The 14,703-nt window shown below is 52.7% G+C and overlaps 6 protein-coding genes across 6 annotated transcripts; 5 read left to right on the top strand and 1 right to left on the bottom strand.

The window, feature by feature from the left end:
- Positions 1 to 979: 979 nt before the first annotated feature.
- On the top strand, positions 980 to 5,897 carry BDV17DRAFT_283398 (LipA and NB-ARC domain protein; the record flags this gene model as incomplete). The annotated part of the gene is made up of 3 exons (XM_073760353.1): positions 980 to 1,282; positions 1,482 to 2,199; positions 2,461 to 5,897. The coding sequence occupies 3 exons, from the start codon at positions 980 to 982 to the stop codon at positions 5,895 to 5,897; spliced, it is 4,458 nt and encodes a 1,485-aa protein (XP_073613100.1).
- Positions 5,898 to 6,697: 800 nt separating this feature from the next.
- Positions 6,698 to 7,151, top strand: BDV17DRAFT_293690 (uncharacterized protein; the record flags this gene model as incomplete). The annotated part of the gene is made up of 2 exons (XM_073762673.1): positions 6,698 to 6,902; positions 6,970 to 7,151. The coding sequence occupies 2 exons, from the start codon at positions 6,698 to 6,700 to the stop codon at positions 7,149 to 7,151; spliced, it is 387 nt and encodes a 128-aa protein (XP_073613101.1).
- Positions 7,152 to 7,243: 92 nt separating this feature from the next.
- BDV17DRAFT_269961 (putative FHA domain protein SNIP1) lies at positions 7,244 to 8,464 on the bottom strand. Its single transcript, XM_073758617.1, has one exon. The coding sequence runs from the start codon at positions 8,324 to 8,326 to the stop codon at positions 7,298 to 7,300; it is 1,029 nt and encodes a 342-aa protein (XP_073613102.1). The 5' UTR covers positions 8,327 to 8,464; the 3' UTR covers positions 7,244 to 7,297.
- Positions 8,465 to 8,527: 63 nt separating this feature from the next.
- Positions 8,528 to 9,460, top strand: BDV17DRAFT_293692 (uncharacterized protein; the record flags this gene model as incomplete). Its single annotated transcript, XM_073762674.1, has 1 exon — positions 8,528 to 9,460. The coding sequence occupies one exon, from the start codon at positions 8,528 to 8,530 to the stop codon at positions 9,458 to 9,460; it is 933 nt and encodes a 310-aa protein (XP_073613103.1).
- Positions 9,461 to 10,558: 1,098 nt separating this feature from the next.
- On the top strand, positions 10,559 to 12,011 carry BDV17DRAFT_157962 (class I SAM-dependent methyltransferase). Its single transcript, XM_073754598.1, has 4 exons — positions 10,559 to 10,898; positions 10,969 to 11,076; positions 11,179 to 11,447; positions 11,513 to 12,011. Exons 1-4 carry the CDS (start codon positions 10,834 to 10,836, stop codon positions 11,959 to 11,961), a joined length of 891 nt encoding a protein of 296 aa, XP_073613104.1. The 5' UTR covers positions 10,559 to 10,833; the 3' UTR covers positions 11,962 to 12,011.
- A 232-nt stretch (positions 12,012 to 12,243) lies between these two features.
- BDV17DRAFT_293694 (Alpha/Beta hydrolase protein) lies at positions 12,244 to 13,794 on the top strand (the record flags this gene model as incomplete). Its single annotated transcript, XM_073762675.1, has 2 exons — positions 12,244 to 12,737; positions 12,786 to 13,794. The coding sequence occupies 2 exons, from the start codon at positions 12,244 to 12,246 to the stop codon at positions 13,792 to 13,794; spliced, it is 1,503 nt and encodes a 500-aa protein (XP_073613105.1).
- Positions 13,795 to 14,703: the final 909 nt, after the last annotated feature.

The following is a 14,703-nucleotide window of genomic DNA, read 5'->3' on the forward strand; positions in this document are numbered from 1 at the left end:
GGTAGACTTACAGGGTTGCCCAATACGGCCCAGGGCGTGACTGCCCGGTTCCGTGGTTCTCGAGACCAAGAAGAGTAATTTGTATATCTTAAGCTCTATGTAGGTAAGACCGCATCATCCCGTCCATGTACGTAATATATTATGTGAGGTGGCACAGCGACGGGACGGGAATCCCGTTGCCTGCAGGATGCTGACAGTGGCAGGCTGCAAGTCATACATCCCCATACTTGGATGACGAATGCGGGCGTTCCTGAGATCCGGCAAGATCGGGCGCGGCGCCACAGCCTTCTTACTCGTTTACAACATTTTAGGTAGGGCTGCAAGTCAGAAATATACCCTGTAGGCGCCAGGGAATCGAAATCAACCTTGCTCTTAACAGAAATTAGCGTATGGAGTCATACCTATATCTTTTCCTGACTGGCGACCTAACCACGGGGCTGAATCGGCGCCTGTGCCCGGCTGGAATTAGAAATAATCGACACCCTCCACTCTGCTCGTCAGGAGCTTGAACGGATACGACTGTGATACTGTGATGATTCGACGAGGTGGAAGGGGCAAGTGCCTGCAGTGCTGCGGGCACAGATGACCAGTGACCAGTCGGGTCATGCACACCCTTCACCTGCAGCTTCCCCCAATTAGACGATTGTGGCAATAGACGAATCCTTCACAAAGAGCCGCAGAGCACAATAGTAATAGGGTAATTCCACAGCGCCAGGCTCGTCAATCTGCTGGGGATCGCATCGGTGCTGCACTGCATCTGCTGCTGCTGCTGCTGCTGCTGCTGCTCCACTGACGGTCTGCATATAATAACTGCCTAGCCTGCCTGCTGTCTACCTACTACTATTTACTTTTCTCCATTTGCCAACTTCAAACCAACAACTCCCCAACTTCCACTCCCACTCCAACTCTCTATCCATGACCCACCCCCGCATCGCTAGCCCATAGCTCTGGTCCATCGCCATCCCAGTCCGGTCCCGGGATGGATCTCGCCTCGCGCATCCGCCAGTTCGGCCTCAACGTCGTCTATGAGTCGCCCAATGCCCTCGTCGACATTGTCTTCGTGCACGGATTAAACGGCCACCCGCATCGTACCTGGCTGTCTTCAAAAACAAACACCTTCTGGCCCGTCGATCTGCTCCCCAATGTACTGAGCCAGAACCGCGTTCGCATCTTGACGTACGGGTATAATGCGAACGTTACCTCGTTTACGGATGGCACGAGCAAGGATCGTATATTGAATCATTCGGAGACACTTGCCGCGAGTTTGGCTGCGAATCGGACGGTAGGTTTATCTCGTATTGTCACGGGACTTGTGCATTTGTTGCTGCTTGTTGTTTGTGCTTTGCAGGTGGCTTCCCCGCATGCCCATTCCCATCTCCACGTGAAACACATCTCGATTTACCAACCCCGCGTTTTCCTATTCTTCGCTTTCAGAGCTTAGAGTAATTTTCCGGTATACCGGCTAACGTTATCTGCTTTAGATCAAAAACTGTACCGAACGGCCCATCATTTTCGTGTGCCACTCGCTCGGCGGTTTAGTCGTGAAACGCGCCTTGATCTACTCTCGAAGTATCTCGAACGAGAAGGTCGAACATCTCCGGTCGGTATACGTTTCAACCTACGGCATATTATTCCTTGGAACTCCACACAACGGATCTGAAGTTGCGAAATGGGGGCTACTCTTACAGAATATTTGTGCCGCTGTGTTACCCAGGAAGATCATGGATAGCTCCCCTGATCTTGTCAAGGCGCTGCGGACGAACAACGAGACCCTGCAAAATATCAACAGTCTCTTCGCGGATATGATGTCGAGATTTCACGTATACTTCTTTCATGAAACGCTGTCAACAGACGTCAAAGGGACCCGCGAGGTGATTGTGGACGAGAGCTCGGCGGCGCCCTACGCAGACGGTGTCGAGAGGATGGGAATTGAAGCGGACCATAGCCATATGTGCAAGTTTGACGACGAAGCCTCACCTGGCTACGAGGCCGTTGCGGTGGCTCTCATGCGATACTCTCGCGACGCGCCTGCTACAATACAGGAACGCTGGAACGAGGAGGAGAGGACCCGCATGATTACCAGAACACAGAAGGCGCGAGAGATTTTCGGCGACGTACCGGTACCACCTCAAGCCAGCTCGGACCGTCACGCTGATAGGCCTCTTGGTGGTGGGAATCATGCCAGTGAGGCTACTTCGGGTACGACTCCCCTGTCAGGCCCTGCGCGTTCTATTACTATGAGGGAGCATGAAATTGAGGAACCCCTGGATGTTGACGTGTTTGCCCACCACCGTCGTTACTGATTCACGTTCGTCTGTTTCCCTGCAATTCTGTTATATACTTAGCTCTGCTGGTATCCAAGCCGTTCACATTTGCGATGACTTATGCTTCACGCTTACGATTTCATGTACCCTAACGTCAATGCTTAACATAGTTTTCGCTGACTTGTGTTGGTATTAGTTGACCCCCCTGTACAAACGTATTTACCCTCCCCAAAAACGTTACCGTCTTCGAAAACATCTCCTCCACCATCCATGGAAAATAGCACGAATTTGTCATTATCTCGATCGATGCAGAAGGAGCCGCTGTGGGTGGCACCTCCTGGATTCCACCGAAATGCGACGTTCTTTGGAATGGAGAAAGAGCTTGAGATCTTACATACAAGACTCTTCAAAGCAAAGAAGCGGGCCGAGACTTTAATGGCAGTACTCATCTCTGGCGTCCCAGGGTCCGGAAAATCCCACCTCGCACGACAATATGTCTGGAATCATCGCGAGGATTGGCCTGGTGGTATATTCTGGGTCGATGCGAAGAGTCGTCAATCCACATTCAAATGCTTTTGGGATATCGCTCAAGCCGCGACTCTGACAGACGGTCAGGAATTCGAGAGCCCTGATACCAAGTCGGCTAATAAGTATGTCGAGGTGGTCCGTCACTGGTTGCAGTCTCGACAGGAATGGCTCCTTGTCTTTGATGGGGTAAGCTTTGGGCACGATGAGGATATCAATGACTTTAAGCAGTTCCTTCCGTTCAAAGAGAGATGCGGCATTGTCTATACCTCGGTAGACAAAACGCTACGAAAGAAACAGCGGTTATACGAGCCATACTGTCTTCTAATTGCTCCTCTTCAGGTTGAAGATGCGTGCAAGCTGCTCTTCAAAGACCTTGGAATCAAGAGGCCGACGAAAGAGCAAATCAAGAAAGCAACGGAGGTGGTCAATCACTACGAATGTCTTCCGTTGGCGATCCATGCCATCAGTCACCGGCTAAGCGCGACAGACAAGCCGATCGAGAAGTATCATATCAACTCGCATTTAACGGATGAGAAGCTTGCCGAACCATTCTTGAGTATCATGCACGATCTATACCGCGGAGAGCACTTTGAGGCCCTTAATCTCATCAACCTCCTGTCTTTCTTGGGACATCATGTCCCGGTCGGACTGATAACTCTTGGAAAGTCGCTCCTGGAAGCTTGGAACATTGAAGTCTTTGCCAGCAGCAGGCACGGAGAGCACGGTGACCTGGACACCACACTAGGAACTCTGATACGCTACGGTCTTATTGAGAGGACGTCAGACAAGTATCCATTGCTACAGACGCCTTCTTCGCCTCTGTCTGAGAGGTATTCACTTGCCGTTATGCCCGACTTGTCAGAGTCCCTGACCGAGAGCAGCCAGGAAGGCCTTTTCACTACTAATCACAGTTCTGGTGTCTCTGATGTTGTCAAGATTCACAGCGTAGTTCAAGGGTTCTGCCGCGACGAGCTCAAGATCATGGACAAGGAAATCAAGTCGAAGGGAAATACGGGCTACTACGACTCATGGCTCGTCGTCGCCACGCATGTCTTTTGCGCGTCATTTGAGAACGCAAAGTGTCGCATGGACCGCGTCGACGACAGCGGGTCGGTCAAGGACTATCGCGAATACGAGACTCATGCGTCGCAGCTGATGAAGAACTTCCCCAAGAGGACTGCCCATGGCATAGTTACCGACGCGCTGAAGCAGTTGAAGGAGGCTTTGAAGACCATTCGCAGTGAGATTGACCGAATATCACCAAGCTCTTCGCAGGAGTCTATCCGCAAACATCGGTCTGTCTTTGACCGATCGAGCAGCTCTTCGTCCTTTCCAGATTCCACAGCCTCGGACGGACCATCTCGCCAATTAACCCTCGACTTTAGCGACGTGATGCCCGTTAGGTCGGAATCGCCTCAGGAGGCAAAAGTGCCAACCCAGAAGGTCAACCTAGGTCCTATTATTCCGCACATCTTCAGAGAGTCTAGCGCGCCCAGCCGTAAAGACGACTTCTTAAAGGAGGAGGGTCTGCTAAGAGACGGGTACATGACAGACGATGAATCGACAAGAGCTCGGTCTCCGGCAATGTCATCAGTTAGTCAGGCAACTGAGCGGCCAAAGCCATCGCAGCCTTCTAGCCCCCCTCGAGAGACCGACGATGAAGGATGGCACGTGGTCGAGAACCCTTCTCGGTCCAAACCGACCCCGAAACCGAGGCAGCCAAAGCAATCTCAGAGACCGAAGCGGAAGCAAAAGTTCCCTCGCAGTATCGGAATTCCCAAACCGGCGGCCCCAGTCCTGGAAAAAACGCCTGCGCAATGGAGAAGCGTATCAGACGATAGAGTTTTGGGCAAACTTAGCCCGCATCGAACGGCGTCCGAAGCCCTATCGGCTGTCCACAAACTAAGTCCGACGCAGGCAAGTGGTTGCAGTGTGTCTCGGAGTGAGCCACTTCAGACAAAGAAGGAAAATGCCCCTACATATGCCTACGTTGCGTCTAAGCTGGCTAAAGAGCCGCTCGGGACGTCGAAAACAAGGTCTTCCTCATCGCCAGGTGGTCGACACCGGCCAGGTCTGTCACTGCTCCAAAGCCGTCCTTCGGACGAGTCCCTGTCAAGCAACATGGCGAACTCGACCATCTCCGGCGATTACAAGCACGACCCGATGAGTCATTCAACATATAGCGAGCCGGACCACGGACTTATCCAGCAGCTCAACGCCCTTGACTTGGGCTCACAATATCCAGGTCAGTCCATCGGTGGCAGGAGAGTCGTCGTGGCAGACCTTTCTGCGAGTACTCCCATTCTTGGCCTGCCCTACGAAAGAAACATCGACGTCAAGCCTTCGGGACGTCGAGTTCGAGGAGTGGCTACCCCAGCCTTCAGCAACAAATCTTCTACAAATCTACCGTCTGCTCACCCCTCCGCGATCATGCCGGGTGCATCCCCACCAAACTCTGAGCCAGTGTCAGAGCTCATGTCCCGGGGTCCGTCGGGTCAATCTCAACTTTCTTGGTCTACCGAGCCTTCCTCTCGATTCCCACCTCGCCTGTCTTCTTTACCCTCGAACCTAAGCTCCACCGCTGGCTTGGGCGCGGCAGCATACCAATACATGCCCCAGCAGCAAGCCCTCTCTGGAACAGGAAGCTGGGTCTCAGACACCAACCCTAGCACGATGCGGTATCCCCCTACCGACACTTCCTACGCCGCTGTGGCCCAGCGACAATATAACCCGCCTGCCAATCTAGACCCCTGGAGCGACCCCAAAGCCCGAGCCCAACCACCGGCGCCCCCGCCAACGCTGCACTTTGGCGCCCACAGAGTAGATGTCCAGTCCGCTCGTCTGCGCTCGTCTAGGCAGTACGCGCATCAGCTGCAGGCACCGTCGCAGTACGTCTACAGCCATGAAAATCGCTCTGGCCCGTTGTTTCCGCTTCCGACGCATGACCCGTCGGTCTCGGAGTCGGGGCCTTATCCGCAGGCGTTTTTGATCGGTCCGGGCGAGCTTGGGACTGGGAGTAAGAATGGGAGTGGAAATCGACCGCGAGGGAGGAGCGGTAGTACGCCGTCGCAGCCGTGGCCGCCGGGATTAGGGCTGCACCTTTGACATGACATGAACACAAACGTGAGACTCAGAAACGTGAGGAAGCAACAATACATTTCGGGAGAGAAAATAAAACAGAACAGAAAAGAAGAGAGGAAAAGTAAGAAAGCATGAAGGATAGAGGGTCAGAGCACAGGTATGGTATGGTTTGTTGCATATTCGATTCGAGTGGATTTGATTACGCGGTATTGGCTTCATGTTTTCTCTCGGTTTTGCGCATGTCGCATGATACCCGGTCGACAGATACATGCATTAATAGTTGCATTGTATTGCATTGCATTTTTATTATGGGGGATAATGGTCAGGGTGGTGAAGGCGTTGTTGGTTGTTTATATTGTTCTGCAGGTTCGGCGTCAAACTGGGTACGGTACATTTCCAATTATGATTTCTGCATCTATAAATCCGCACCTATACAAGATCCTACCGTAAGGATACGGATTACGAAACAAATTAACTCAAGTCTGCAAGAGAACTACTGGAAACATGTGGTCGAAGCTCGAAGCTATAGTGGATCTGATCTGTGAACCCGGTTTACTCTTAGGGTTGGCCGACTGGCAGTGATGGCGTCACACTGACATCTATGAACTCCCGATGGACGTTCAAGTATGAGCCAGAATGACATCAACTGCACACCACAACGCATCCTGCAATTTATATAAGAGGCAGAAACGGACTTGACTTTGCTATATATTGATCTATCGATCAAAGTCCATCAATAATTAACCCTTCAACAACACCCTTACCACCATACCTCCTCTCATCAACCTACATCCAAACAACAACAATCTACAACCACCACCAAAATGTCCTTCCTAACCCGCACAACCCAATCCCTCCGCACCGTTTCGACGGCCCGCCTCACATCAACCACAATCCCATCAACCCGCCTGTTATCAACAACACCAGCCACCCAAAAATCATCCGGCCCCGTCGACGCCACAAAGTCAACCCTGAAAAAGGCCGACCGCGTTGTCTCCGATGCTGCTGTGAAGGGGATTGAGACTGGTGGTTCGTATCTTCCCATTCCTTCATATTCTTTTCCTAGGGTGATGCTGATATGTTTGGATACGTGTAGAGGCTGCAGCACAAAAAATCAAACAGAGCGTTGGGAGTGGAGAAGCCCAGGCGCAGGCGAAGGAGAAGACGGGTGAGCTTAAGGGCGAGGCGCAGGAGTTAGCTGGGAAGGGGAAGGGGAAGGCGCAGGAGGTTGCGGGGGAGGCGAAAGGGAAGGCGAAGGACGTTGCGGGGGAGTTTTAAGTCGTAAACCAGCGTCTTGGACTTTCGTGAATTTGAGGAACGAAACGTGTATATTATCTGTGTCTACTTTTGCGAATCTCAATTGATTGATATGATGTGATGTGATATTGCTTGTTATATGTAGATTATTGTATACAGTAGGCAGGCTAATCCGGCTGCGTAAGCATAAGCACATACTCCCTCGAACTATTCCCAAACTTAAGCATATCCTTATCCCTGAGCTCAATATACCTCCCCCCGGGGATTTGGTCTCCATTAACAAAACTCCCATTCGCACTCTCCAAATCAATAACATAAGGCTTCACACTCCCCACCCGATCCCCAAACTCATTCCTCTTCTCCACAAACCGGAACTGGATAGCCGCGTGCTGTTTCGAACAACTCGGGTGATCAAGCGGGAAATCAACAACCATCCTCTCGCGCCCAATAAGCCAGCAACTGCGCTCGTTGAGCTCGACCATCTCGAGTAGATCGGAGCCCTTGAAGACGTATAGTCGCCAAGATTCTCTTGCGGGTGGTTTTCGGGCTTCGGGGGGCTCGTGGTATTTTAGGACTATGGCGGTGTTGTTGACGGTTACGGTGTTAGATTCTGCGGCGAGACGGCCGGAGTTGCTGAAGTTGGGCTTTTCTTTTTCTGGGGGTGGTGGGGCGTCGCCGGAGGTTGTGAGGTCGGTTTTGTATGCGTCTTGTTGAGAGGGAAGGGGTGCTTTTGAGCGGGTTGAGTTGGTGCCGGATTGGCGTTCGGGGGTTCTTGAGCGGGATCTCGAGTAGCTGCGGTGTCGACGCGAGTGCCTGTCTCTATCTCGGTCTCTATGACTGTCGCGATCCCGATCGCGATGCCTGCGGTCCCGATCACGGTCACGGTCACGGTGTGAGCGTTCTTCTGGCGAACGGTGTCGGCGTCTTCGCCTATCTTCGTCTGTAGTTTCTGTGCGCTCGGAGCGCTCTGGGTGTCGGCGCTCGTATTCCCTTCTGTGACTCGTTCGACTGGAGGGGCTGCACGAGGATCGTCTCCTAGGACTGTCTTTTCGCGAGCTTCGATGATGTTTGCGTGAGCTGTCGTAGTCGTCGTCGTGACGGCGCCGGCGTCGGTCGCGATCGCGGTCAGGACTGCGAGAGTCGGGCGATCTTCGGCGTCTCCGGTCTGTATAGTCGTCTTCCCTTGGTGTAGGCATGTTTTGACCAGAGTTGTGGTGGTGTTGCCGTAGTACAAGAGCAGAGCTTGGTGAAAGATGAAGCTGACTCGGGCACGTGACAGTCCGGATGGTCGGGACCGGAGCTGCTGCGGCGAAAACAGCCCACCTCCGCAGCCCATCCACATCCATCCATGCCTCCAACCCGGAGAAGATTATCCTTCTCCATTGGAAACATGCGGAATGCTCAGGACCAAGATTGTATCCTCCACCGGTAGCGGGCTTCTGCTATTCGGGCCATTTCTACCATCCTCGCCGTATGCCGTCACTCGGCTCCCCGGCCGTTTCTACGCCACAGCGCATGGCGACTTCTCAGATAAAGACCTCACATGGCCATCTAGCAGCACCTTCACCCCCTACGACGTCTTCGGCCAAGCCCGCACAGCCCCGTACTCGAAACAGCGCTTCTACGAACTAGTCAAGATCTACCACCCCGACCGACCCTGCAACAACCACCCGCTATGCAAAGACATCACCCCCGAGGTCCGCCTCCAGCGGTACCGCATCGTCGTGACGGCGCACGAAATTCTTTCAGATCCAAATCGTCGCGCTGCCTACGACGCAACAGGCATGGGCTGGTCTTTTAATCCCGTGACACGTCACCGCCGCGCACCCGCTGGCTCTGCAGACTCCGATCCCATCTTCGCGAATGCAACATGGGAGGACTGGGAAAGGTGGCATAACCGGCACGGAGCGCGGCAGGAGACTGTCGTTGATCACAAGACGTTTGTGACGTTCGTTGTGCTATTATTCTTCCTAGGTGCGGCGGTGCAGGCGTCCTGGTTCACGCAGGTTAGTACTGGCTATGAGGATCGGCTGAAGGATTTGAATGAGCAGTCGACGAGATTCCTGAATCAGCGGAGGGAGATTGCAGTTAATCAAATGGCGGGGAAGGAGGCAAAGGTGCAGCACTTCTTGATCCGCCGGGATCCGTCGGGGTTTGGGCTTAAGGGGGAGGAGCAAGGGATTTATCGGGAGACTTTGGCACCTATTCAGCAGAAGGAATCTCCGCCGACCTCGGCGCAAAGTGTCCCGACGCATGGTGCATCTTCATATGCGGAAGCTAAGAAAGGAGATCCTCGTCCGGAGGGGAAAGAGCCTGGCCGCGCTCATTGAGCGGGCCTCAATCTCGACCCAGCGATGCCGCTTGGATAATTTCGTTCCATGAGACTGACTAAAGATCTTTGTGAGCAGTAGAATAGCTCACAGCACATTGGACCTACTGTGATGTCACTCGCAGACTCGACTGATACGCTAGCATGCACCCGGAATTATATATACACCAGGACCCATACAATTTCAAAGACAAATTTTAACTCTACACTGGCGTTCTTCGTTTCGCCAACACACAAGACTCACTAGGTGAACAAAGACCTCGGAGAAAGATACCGATCGAATGGAAAAGAAGGCCATGACTGTGTTCCTCAATCTTATCGACACGACATGTCAGCATACAATATACCGTCAGAAACCCGAGAGGCGTATTCGGTTCAGGCTCAGAGACCCAGAGGCTACAGCCGCGGACAGCGGGAAGATCATGAGCAGTATTATTGATGCGGCTGAGCCAGCTCGTATATTTCAGTAAGAAAATTCCCAGTGGGGAGGGTTTTTGTTTAGGGCTTATGGGCTGGGGTGGAGGGGTAAGCTCTAAACTAGTATGACGGCATCTTGAGGGGCGCTAGGATGTACTTCGAGTGTCCGAGTGTCTGGTAGGTATTCCGGTCTAACTAAAGGTAGATAAGAGGTGGCACGACGTTGGGTTAGGACTCACGTCTACAAAAGTATACATCTCCAGCTTTTGGACTTTCTATCTACCCAATGGAACTTATTCTCAGTATTCCCTATGTTACCAAAGACCAACCATTATTCTTAACAGCACCCTGTGCGCTCAGTACTCCGTCTGTATAACGGTGGGTCTCTAGGACGCTAGAATATCGTGGCACTCGCAAGCGGGGATCTTGGTCCTTATGGAGTCTGGCTTATGCCAGCTAAGACCCGTATAGCTATGCTTGTTAACCTGACATGAGCGTGGCTTTTAACGGTAGTCCTGAACAACGGCCCGTCCTCGCAAGCCAACGTCGTCTTGATTGGATCATCGTCACACTTCTTTCTGTAAGTTCTTATACTTCATCAGTCCATCTCCCATCGTGTTGGCAAATTTAATGGCCATTTGGCGTGATCTCTTTCCTGTTTCATGTCAAGGCCTCCAGATTCCGGAGACTAGTGTGAGAGTCTCCAGACCTCCACTGTCCAGCTGAGGCCACCCAGGATCCATGAGTAAACCGCGTGTCCCCGGAAGACCCCGCCACGGCTCGCCTGATTCATTGCATTGCTGTCTTTCAGCTGGACGCTGTAGACTAGTTTGATAGTAGTGTACTCTGCACACCGTATGCCCTGCAGGCTGAGTATAAATGTCGTCAACCCCGGCCGTAAACCTTAAGCCTGCTGCTCTATCATTCCCGTTGGCATATTCAATATAAGGCCTTAACATGGGTGACGCACGGGAGCCTGAACAAGAGATCTACCCTCTTGCTAGGGATGAAGCTGAGTCAAGGTGTGTCCAGTTTTTGCATATACATATACTGAGCATGTCCTCTGGCGAAACTGACAGACTGGTAATACAGGCTCAACGCGCAACACAACTTCATCGTCCAGGCCACAGAAGGGCTGATCAACAGCGCCATACCGCTCGACAAGATCTCCACGGTTGCCGATGTCGGCACTGGGACTGGGTGCGTTTAACTTGAGCTCCTCCCCGCACTCACAATTCACTCTCCACTTTGACTCTACAGACCTCGGGAGTAGACAACTGCTGATGTGACCCGCGAATGAAGGATTTGGCTCCTTGAGGCCCGAAAGCTACTGGATACCGAGTTCCCCAGCGAGCCAGGATCAGATCGATACTTTCACGGCTTCGACATCTCCCCGGCCCAATTCATCCCGTCGCCCCCAGAAGGCGTCGAGCTTTCAGTACATGACATCCTGAAGCCATTCCCGCCTGAGCACCACAATCGGTATGATCTGGTGAATGTCCGCATGCTTGTTGCGGCTCTCACGGAGCCTGACTACCGGACTGCTGTGCGGAATTTGACCGAGATCTTGAGTACGCATATAACTACGTGAGCATAAGATATACTTGTCAGTAACTAAGCTCGCTCTCTTCTTCAGAACCCGGCGGCTACCTCCAATGGATCGAGCTCGACTGCACGAACCTCCCCAATTCGGCAGAATGCAAGGACCCGCACGCCGCATGGCTGATAAACTCCTGGCTCGGGTTCCTGAACCTGAACAACCTCCTCGTCTCTCCTGCGCCTACTCTCCAAGACGCCTACGAGAAATCCGGCCTGCTCGATGTCTCCAATAAATCGTATCCCGTGAGTGACCGCGGCGACAACCTAACAGTCAAGGCGCAGAAATGGCAGATGCATGCCTTTTCGTCGGTTATTCCGCTCATGATGCTGCGGACGGCGCAGGTCAAGACCGTGGAGGAAGGGAGGGAGAAGGTTGGTGCGGAGATTCGCGGGTTGGTGGGGTTGTTTAATGAGGGGGCGGTGATTCAATTGGGGTTTGTGAGCGTGGTTGGGAGGAAGGATAGAGATGGAGATCTAGTGAGTTAGGCGTCCATTTGAGGATTCAGGCGTCCTTGAGTGAGGGAGCGCAATATATACAGAGTAGAGTAATGCGATGCGATGTTGTACGTCGTCAGCGGCGAAAACTTGGCAAATCCGGTTCACTCAGGGCAGCCGAGGCTCGCACTCGCTCCGCCGCAATGCAGGCCAGGGTTCGTCCCCGCACGTCTTTTGCCCCTTGGCATCTTTTCTGCCTTTTCTCCCATCGCTGGCCATCTGGCTTGTCGCTTTCTTTGTCGGCGTCCACTACCCTCTTTTTTACATCGCAAGATGAGTCTACTCGGCAACCCCGTCGCCTTACTCGGCGCGCTCTTACTGAGAGTCCCGCTCATCCTGCGCACGGCCATTCTACGTTCCATCAACCAGTCCCCCGGCTCAGGGAAGCAGGATTTGCGCACCGAAATGACAGTCACGATCATCCGCTCATTTGTCGGTCGTCGCGTCCCCGTTAGCAAACAGCAGAAAGGAGCAATGCGCGATCCCGGGATTAAAGGACCGCTGTGGGTGTCGAAGATTACCATCCCGCAGCCGGAGGTGGACGTTCAAGATGCCGTGATCAAAGCAATTGAGGCGCTGAAGGTCGGCAGCGAAACTTATGATATTCCCGGTGTTGTGCCGGTAGAGGCTGAGTGGACGGGGTATCGCAGGGGCGTGGATAAGAATGCGCTGCAGCCGGAGATCTCGGAGGAGGAGAAGTATCAGGAGTTGAAGAAGGAGAATGATGCGGATATGGTTGTTCTTTATTTCCATGGGGGCGCATACTAGTGAGTTAGCCTCTGCTGTGTTTGCGTTTGAGTCTTAACGTATTCCAGTCTGATGGATCCCTGCACCCACCGTCCGGCAACATCCCAGATATCCAAGCACACCAAGTCCCCAGTCCTCTCCGTCCGCTATCGCCTCGCTCCTCAGCACCCCTTCCCCGCCGCGCTGGTCGACGCCCTCACCGCATACCTTTACCTCATCGCGCCTCCCCCAGGCTCCCTTCACGCCCCTATACCACCCAACAAGATCATCCTCTCCGGCGACTCCGCCGGCGGGAACCTCGCCCTCGTCCTTCTCCAAACCCTCCTCACCCTCCACCGCACCTCCACAACTGTCACCTTCCACGGCCAATCCGTCCCCATCACACCCCCCGGCGGCGCCGCAGTCTCCTCGCCCTGGTGCGACATCTCCCGCGCCATGCCCTCCATCACCACAAACGCCATCTACGATTTCCTCCCCCCACCCCGGCCCACCCCCTCCCAAGCAAACGGCACCCCCTACCGCCCACCGCCAGTGCCCGACGACGAAATCTGGCCGGCCTCGCCACCGCGCGCAGACTACTTTGTCAACGCCTCCTCAACAATCCACCCGCTCGTCTCGCCGCTTGCAACCCCATCCCACCTCTGGAAAGACTCACCCCCCATCTTCATCTCGGTCGGCGAAGAAGGCCTCACAGACGAAGGCCTCATTACGGCACGGCGCATGCACAACGCCTCCGTCCCCGTCGTTGCAGAACAAACCGAAGGAATGCCGCATTGTTTCGGGCTCATGATGCCAGGCCACCACGCGGGCAAGGCATTCTACGACTCCATGGGCGCGTTCTGCCGCGATACTGTCGCGGGAAATCTGGGGGACCGCGCAGACGGGAAGTTGCGCTTTATTGCTTTTAACCCGGATAACAATAAGAGCATTCCGCTTGAGAGTGTGGTAAGTCATGTCTCGGAGGAGAAAGTTGACGCTTTGCTTAACCAGGCAAAGGAGTGGAGGGTTGAGGGGGAGGCGCTGCTGAGGAAGCAGTGGAGTACTAGTGCGAAGAATAGTGATCGGGCAAGGCTGTAATCTCTGTCCATGGGGGGTATGTAATCAATTATATTGACTGGGTGGTATATTGTAAATAGCGTTGGTTTCCTGTCTATCTTGGTATATAGTTTTGAGTGTGTATATTTATATGTATCCATTCAATTATCTATCCGATACGTTCCAGCTTCGAATTCGAGCAATGCTTCTGGATCGTCGTTTGGCCCGTAAAGAGGTATGACTCCATCACGTTATGGACCCTGCCTCCCTCCCGCGTTCAAGATCCGAGATACACTTTTAGGAACAAGCTTCTGGCTGATACACGAGAGTTCACAATCCATCTGATAAGCCAAAGAAGGTTAAGAGTTCCCAGGTGCAGGTCCAGGAACAAGATTAAGCATAAAGCACATCTCAGCATTTACCTCTCAAAGAAAAATATTCTATTTCTTCTAATTCCTCCCCTTTAACTAGTATACAAAGAATATTTAGAGTTTAGTGTACCCTCAAGGTTTAAATAGAGTTAAGCTTAGATTATGCATAATGCGGATTTCGAGATAAGGTATTCAGGGAAAGATGTTGGGAGTTGTCTGTCTGTGCTTTTGGAAGGGTCTGTCAAGACCTGGGTATTTAGAGTTTAGGAAGCTGAATACCGAAGATGCGCAAACCCAAGGTTGATCTGGATGTGATAACGCAAAGTTGGAAAGAAGGTTATGCTTAATTTAAGCATAATGCAGAATCTGACTCGTAAGTTCAAGAAAAGGTGCTGGATTCTGTCTTATTTCTAATATAAATTCCTCGTCAAGGCGGATTGGTTTAAATTCAGGATAATATTAAGTTCTAGGGAAGGTTAAGCTTAATTTATGCATAAACCAGATCTCAAAGGACACGGAGGGGAGATGAGATATGTATGACTTGACGGTGCGGGAGGCGGTTCATGCAACTTGGCTTCGG

This window comes from Aspergillus undulatus, assembly GCF_047715775.1.
Source record: "Aspergillus undulatus strain CBS 261.88 unplaced genomic scaffold BDV17scaffold_44, whole genome shotgun sequence".
Lineage (NCBI taxonomy): Eukaryota > Fungi > Ascomycota > Eurotiomycetes > Eurotiales > Aspergillaceae > Aspergillus > Aspergillus undulatus.